A 7012-nucleotide genomic window follows, 5' to 3' on the forward strand; every position below is an offset into this window, starting at 1 on the left:
GTCAGCTGAAGATTAGGTTCTGTCCCTGCTTTATGGAGCCATAACTCTGTACTGACCCTTATTTTTCCTTTCAAAACAAGGTATGTATTATATTCAGGGACATGTTATATGAGAGAAAATTTAGTAAGTTGTGAGGACAAGCACTATCCCCCTTTTTGTCACATGGAACTGAGGCAGAGAGGGTAAAAATTCACTGAAGGCCACATAGAAAATCAATGGCAGTGCCTGAATCAGAACTTTGGGGGAGGAGGTCCTGCCTCCCAGCCCAAGCTTTGCACAGACTCTCAATTTTTCTTGGAAACTCCCATGAAATGAGGATATTAATAATTTTTCCAGGGACAGAAATTGTCACATGGAAGCATTAATGGGCTCAAGATGTTTTCAAAGATAATCACTGAACATCCAAAAACAGTAGCAATTATTTTGCACTGTACATCATGCAAAGAAAGCATTTGGCACAGAGATGAAAGATTATAGCTTAATTAAAAAAGTAGACAGAACCAAAACACTGGCCTGACAGGATCAGAAAGACAACAAGGAACAACTTCTATGGGTCTTAGAATAGCTGGAGGTAGCATTTATTTATGAAGGGCAGGGCAGGATTGACAAGCTTGATTAAAATCTTTGAGAGCATGAAATTGAGAGGAGATGCTGAGGGAAACAAAATACAGATGTGAGCACAAGAAGAGTTTCACCTGAGTATTGCCTACAAAACTAATGTTTGTATAAAGGCTGCATAGGCAACCATGACAGTGACATAATAGGTTTGTTAAAAAATAAGCTAGCCTGATAACAGAAATGGCAACAGATGAGGAAGTGACACATTATGCGCTCCCGTATCAGCCTTGGGTCCTATTTTGCATATGCTATGTATCAAGGAAGTGATAAAAGGAGTATGCAGGGAAGTGCCCAAGTGTGCACATAATATAGAGTTCAGTGGGACAGCTGATCCCAAAGATATATCCAAAATTATGACAAGCTGCAAAACTCCAAGGAGAAGAAAGGCCTGAGAATGGCAGTGCAAAAGATGCTAAAACCCCCATCTTCTCAGTGCATGGGAGGAGACAGAAGTGCAGACTATCAGAAAAGAACACAAGGAGCTGGTGAGGTCACACATGGAGTGTGGTGCAGAGGTTTGAGAAGGGAGAAACTGAGAAAGGAGAGAAGAGGGTACCAAGGCTCTCCAGGTCTCTAGCTATAGAATGAGGAAAGAGTGGAGAAATCAAGTTTCTTTGGCGTTGTTTTAAAGTTGAAGGAATTTGACTATGGAGCACAAATCCCTAAGAGCTATCAGGATTCTGGATTTGCTCGTCAGCCCAGAATCTACTTCACTCTGGTTCCTTTGGGATGAGGATTCTGTGAATTCCTTGGACAGAGTCCACCAGGTACTGAAGAATATTATTACAAAGTCTCAGATGTTGAAAGAGAACTCCAAATGGTTCTAGGCAATATCAGGAGATCTTAAAAACATACCATATGATGGTAGTATGTTTGAGCTGCTTGAGGTTTTAACTCTGACATAATTTAAACGACAGCACTGTTGGCAGCACTGCTGGCTGTTTTAAGAAGAAACATGTTTGCTCCACAAGCCCAAACAGACCCTATCCTGAAATCTTTAAATCAGACCTGCTCACCATCACAGAATCCCCAGGAGAGGGATCCAGAACAACCAGTGTACAGCGTAAGGAGCCGTCAGGAAAGTGCTGTGGACAGGGCAGTGTTCAGGATATCTTACAGCAGGCCACAAGGAGCTGCCTCCCTGCGCTCAGTATTCACAGCCATGAACTTATCTCCTGGAGTTAGGTGCTTCAACCCTTCAAGAAGTGAACAAGGTTCTCTTTACTTTCAGTACAGAGGTAGGAGTGGTACAACCTTCTTTTATACAGTAACACTATGGTTTAAGCACTATACTGCTGTAGTATAATTAAATAGTCATCAGACAGGGACTGGAACGCAATTCTCCCCCCTCCCAGGTGGGTGGCCCCAACCAGAGTCAGAGTCGGGCTCAGCCTTGCCTCTCAATGGCCCAAAGAATCTCTCACTATTCCACACACTGTGGAGCAAGGAGGTTGAGAGCTTCTCTCTCCTCATCTCACCCTGCCTCCCACCTTACAATAGCCTACTACCCTGTGGTTAGGACTCTCCCCTGGAAGAGGTGAAATGGGTATTTTAACCTCCTCAGGCAGAAGAAAGAACTGAAACCACATGTCCCACGTTCTAAATGAATACTTTGAACATTGAGCTATTAAACAAGGTGGGAAGGGTCAGCACTACCGCTGTACCCTTCCCCTGGGCTAGGGAGAGCTTGATCTAATACAACAGCTTTAGGAAAGACAGGCTAGGGGAACACCTGCCTGGTATGGCCATATTGATAGAGGTTAGACATGAGATAAGTGGGCCAGCACTGTGAAGGCTCAAGTACTTCAGGGCATATGCAGAAGCAGAGCTATAGGCAGCTGGGGGAGTTAGGTGGGCACTGAGCAGGAGGGACTTAAGAAGTCCAGCTCGAGACTTAGGCTCTTCAAATACATCCAAAGGAGTTTCTCTGCTTCGTGCTGTATAATGATGTACAGACATGCTCTTGAAGGCTAGGGCCAGGTCTTACAGTTACTGACTGGAAGTTGTCAAAAGCGGAACTGTTTTCAATTTTTCAATTAAAAGTTGAAAGTTCCTCTTTAAATTTTCTATTAAAAAGATTCATTTTCATGGCTATTTGCCAAGCAGGAAACACATTGTCTGACCAATTCTAGTATGATGACAATATGCATAACTCGATGCATTTTCATGTAAATAATTACAGTGTGCTTAGAGATTAATAAACACCCAGGAAGGTAGCCCCATACCTTCCAAAGCACTTAAACACTTGCCTCTTTGGGCTCCTAAGGGCACAGCCATGAAACAAATTTACCGTGCCAGGCAACAGCCCCCTTAAACATGTTATAGTGCTGTGTATGCACACCATTCTGAACTGGCCGCAGTGTTGCTGAGTTGGCATGGTGCTGAAAGACCAGGTGCAGGCCTGCCTAATTTATTTGCCACTAATACCCTCAAAGCCCATGCTTCATATCCCAGCTAAAAGCCTCTGTACCAAATGTCTTTGAATGGGCATGCACAAAGCTGACTAAGTGCTGATGCTGCCCCACAGTAGCACACTTCTCAAAGCCTTTACTCACATTGAAATAGGGTTTGGAATTTGGCAGTCTCTCTCCCAGTACCATCCAGTTGTGTAGCCATGCTCAGAGCACATCTAAGCCAGAAGCACTCCTCTCAAAAGACAGCTGGAGGGCATGTACACAAACAAGTGTCAGACTTTGGGAACAGCTGACCTAGAAGTTTGGCATTGTTTCACAGTGTTGCAACATCCAGCTAACTTTGAGGATCTGGCTCCAAGTCTCTCAGAACCAGTAATGTTAAAATCCTAACTCACTCTTAGTCTAAGATCATTAGGACTAGAATATGGGAGAAAAGTAGGTTTATGAGCAACTGACTCCATTTACCTGTCTACAATATTCAATATATGCTGTGTATATGTACGTGTGTATATGTACATTTGTGTGTGTGTGTATGTGTGGTTGCAGCAAATCTGTGTACAGCAGCAAAGCCTTCACTTCTCAGCTGGTCAGCCAAGAGGGCTGATGACAGTCCTCCCCTCTGCCATAAAACTCTTCAGCCTATCTGCAGAATTTTAATTTCATGGCTCATATCAGTTCTCGCTAAAATCAACAGAAAGTCTCATTCATTGACTTTAATAGGAACTGGATTAATCCCTAATTGATTTGTAGCATGTGCAAGGTCTCAAGCCACTGTATATGTTGCCAGTGCTTTGGCGCACAGCAGCTTCATACAATGGGTGCCAGAATCATCATAGTGAGTGGAGCTCATCTGGGATGAACTTGGCCCTGACCGTTTCCAAACTCCAGAGCATCAGTTGATCAGCAGCACTTATGCTTTGCCTACAACAAAAAATTGCTGGCAGTGCTAGTTGAATAAACAGGATGAAAGGCAGCTTTGCATTTAACAAGGAAATAGGAAAAGAATCAATAGTTTGTTTTTTAACAGATTTCATCAAAGCTAAAGGTTAACTGAGGCTGAAGCAGTTGTCTTTTGGTTTTATTGCTCCAACCTGTCCTTGGTCTGAACTAGATCCCATTTTATACCAAACCCTGGCATTCAGGGAGGAGGGGGTGGACGGATGGAGGGCTCACTTAAATGTTTGAGCCTGTGTGTAAACAAAGAGAAAATGAGTTAAGGGTGGAATCCCTGGAGGCATGCAGCATTGATCTAACCTTTCTCCCTGAAGTCAAGGGGAGGGATACCATTGATTCTGGGATAAAAAGAATTCAGTCAATGCCAAGCACTTCTGAAATGCTACCATCAGAGTCAAATCTTGCTTTAGTTTTATGTGCCTAAGTGCTACTTCTCTGTCCATTTTTGGCATTTACAGATATTAGAGTCTGTTTCCACCTACAAAGTTATGCTTCCCCTTGTAAGCATGCTCAGAAGATTCCACAATGGCTACTGTATACGCTCTTACGGTGGAAGAGTATTACCCCGCAGGTGCACAGGAGTCCCCACAAGTGTGGTTGGAGATAAATCCACAACCAGCAACTGATGCCAGAGGAGGACAGCTCTCCCACCTTTTAGCCTCAAGGCCTAATGATCAGTGCCCTGAGGGGTTATCTATGCTGCACACCCTCCCCCCCCCCACTGCCCTGCTGTTGCCGGGCTGCGGGGAATGGGCCCGGCTGATTCAGAGATCTGGCCAAATTGATTCGGGACTGTGATTCGGATCAATGAATCAAATCACTGTCCCCTGAATCGGCCAAATCCAAAGTGAATAGTAGCTGCTTTGCACAGGCCTATTCAAAACCCTCTCTAGTGGGGAGCCTAGAGCCTGGGGGGTCTTCTGCTCCCTAGGCCACTGCCCTGGCTATTAGGTTATATAGGGATAAAAGGTGGGAGGGCTGTTATGTAGGGATAAATGGTGGGAGGGCTCCTATTCTAGTGTCAAGCAGTCATTAATTGTGACATTTTTCCAAGCACATTTCTGAAGACTTGCATGAAGTTAAGTATCTACTGGGACAGAGTGTGGCAATGGAGCTGTCTGAACTTCCTCAGATGGGCAAATGTAGCTACACAGACAGAAAAAGAATCTCAAATCTGCTTAAGTGACAAAAATGGCACTTACACAGCAACATTTGGACACTTAAGTAGTACTTAGGCACATAGAAGTGAAACAGGATTTGCCCAAAAGTGTTTATGATGTGTTTGCCACACCAGCCTCAGCTAAGCCTGTGAAATCATGTATGTCCATTGGCTTTATTTAGTAGATTCATAGATGTTAGAGTCGGAAGGGACCTCAATAGATCATTGAGTCCGACCCCCTGCATAGGCAGGAAAGAGCGCTGGGTTCAGATGACCCCAGCTAGATGCTTATCTAACCTCCTCTTGAAGACCCCCAGGGTAGGGGAGAGCACCACCTCCCTTGGGAGTAGATTAATAATGGGATGAATAAATAGTAATAACAAAAAAACGACATTGCTCCTGCCCTCAGTCTATGAAGCTACAGAGACCCCACCTCAGAGCAATGAACATTTTTTTTTAAAAGAAATTTTTCATGTTCCAAGCCAAATCAGCCAAATCAAGTCCAAATCCATGAGTCAGTCCAAAACCATAAGTGGCCCTAAAACCAACAAACATCCTCCACCCCTGCCAGGGGCTTCAGATATTTCCAAAGTCTTTTGGCAGGCATCCTACACGCAGGCCCAAGCCCAAAGGCTTGGGGTTCAGATGCCCCCAAGTTTTGCCTGCCCTCAGTCATATGGCCACAGGAGCAAGCTAGGGAGGAGCCTCCCAGTTCCATTAAGTTCCCAGTTCCATTAAGCCCCAACACCTCAGCGGGTACTAAACTACGCCAGAAGAACAGTTATCCCCAGGGAACACTTCAGGAAAACTGCCTTCTTGGACCCAGATACATGATGTTTCCCCCTGCCAGCCCACCTATGTGGTAATGTTGCTTCCCCAACAGCCTGGTGATACAGGCATCAGGATGCAAGAGCACCAGTTTAAATTCCAGTTTTGGGACACTCACCTGAATGTCCTTGGGCAGGTCATTTAGGATGAGCTTCAAAGAGGGAGCGGGCTGGTGCTGGAAGTGAACTGTAACTCTGGTGGAATACAAAATGCTGAATTACATTCCTCATATACTATATGGGAGGGGTCAAGAACCTCAGTGCACAAACGCCTGTGCAGTGCAGAGCTGACAAAGAAGTTATGCAGAGCTAGCCCTCAGGGAAATGCCAGTGCTAGGGTTGCAGCTCAGATCTTCACTTTACCAGCACTTGCATGCCTTGGGGCTGCTGGGAGGCACGTCTAATGCTTAGGATTCACAGGCCAGATCTCCTGGAAAGTAGGTGCCTACAACCTTTCTTTCAGCAATGGAACAGCAGTCATACTCTTCTTTTGAAACATGACTAGGGACTAGGCAAGAGCTGGTAACAGCCTCATCCCAGCCCTACACCCCTTCTCTTACACACCAGCTCAATGGTGAGAATGGAGGCCACTCACCCAGGGTGTGGGCGTCCCATGTCCAATCCCCTCCTCAGCGCCAAGGGCTTCACACCTTCATGTCCCATTACGTCCCTTAACCAGCACGCTGTACACCATCCCGGGATGGGAACCCGCTTTGTAGAAAGGAATTTGGCTCTTTCAAGGGAGGGAGAACAGCTCCTATCCTAGTGTTAGGGCACAGCCTGAACAGCGGAGGGCCAGCCTTTTTTGGCAGGTGCGCCACAGGTTAGCGCCTCCCCCTCCTCGAATGCCACTCCCATCCTCTGCCTCTGCCTGCTCTGCGCTCTGCTCCCCGTGCTCCTGCCGGATCTGCAGCTCTGCTCCCTGCCCTGTGCTCCTGCCAGCTCTGCTTTTTTTTGCTGCTCCCTGCCCCGTGCTCCCCGCTGGATCCGCTCCCTGCGCGACGCGGCGCGGCGCGGTGCTGCGCGGCCCCTTCCCGCTG

General features: G+C 46.1%; 1 protein-coding gene across 12 annotated transcripts in view; it reads right to left on the bottom strand.

Annotated features, from left to right (window-relative positions):
• Positions 1–7012, bottom strand: part of TLR5 (toll like receptor 5) — a 41321-nt gene that overhangs the window by 33838 nt on the left and 471 nt on the right. For 8 of the 12 annotated variants that reach the window (XR_003095371.1, XR_003095366.1, XR_003095369.1 and 5 more), the window contains exon 2: positions 6092–6167. Coding sequence is in view for 2 of the 12 variants with exons in the window: in XM_025210638.1 (XP_025066423.1) it covers positions 6092–6114 (23 nt within the window). In the remaining 10 variants the exon portion in view is untranslated. Of the gene's footprint in view, positions 1–3173; positions 3279–6091; positions 6168–6567; positions 6946–7012 lie in introns of those variants that run through there. The other 4 variants (XM_025210640.1, XM_025210642.1, XM_025210639.1 and 1 more) reach the window with 2 other exon arrangements.

Source organism: Alligator sinensis, unplaced genomic scaffold (assembly GCF_000455745.1).
Source record: "Alligator sinensis unplaced genomic scaffold, ASM45574v1 scaffold266_1, whole genome shotgun sequence".
NCBI classification, from domain to species: domain Eukaryota; kingdom Metazoa; phylum Chordata; order Crocodylia; family Alligatoridae; genus Alligator; species Alligator sinensis.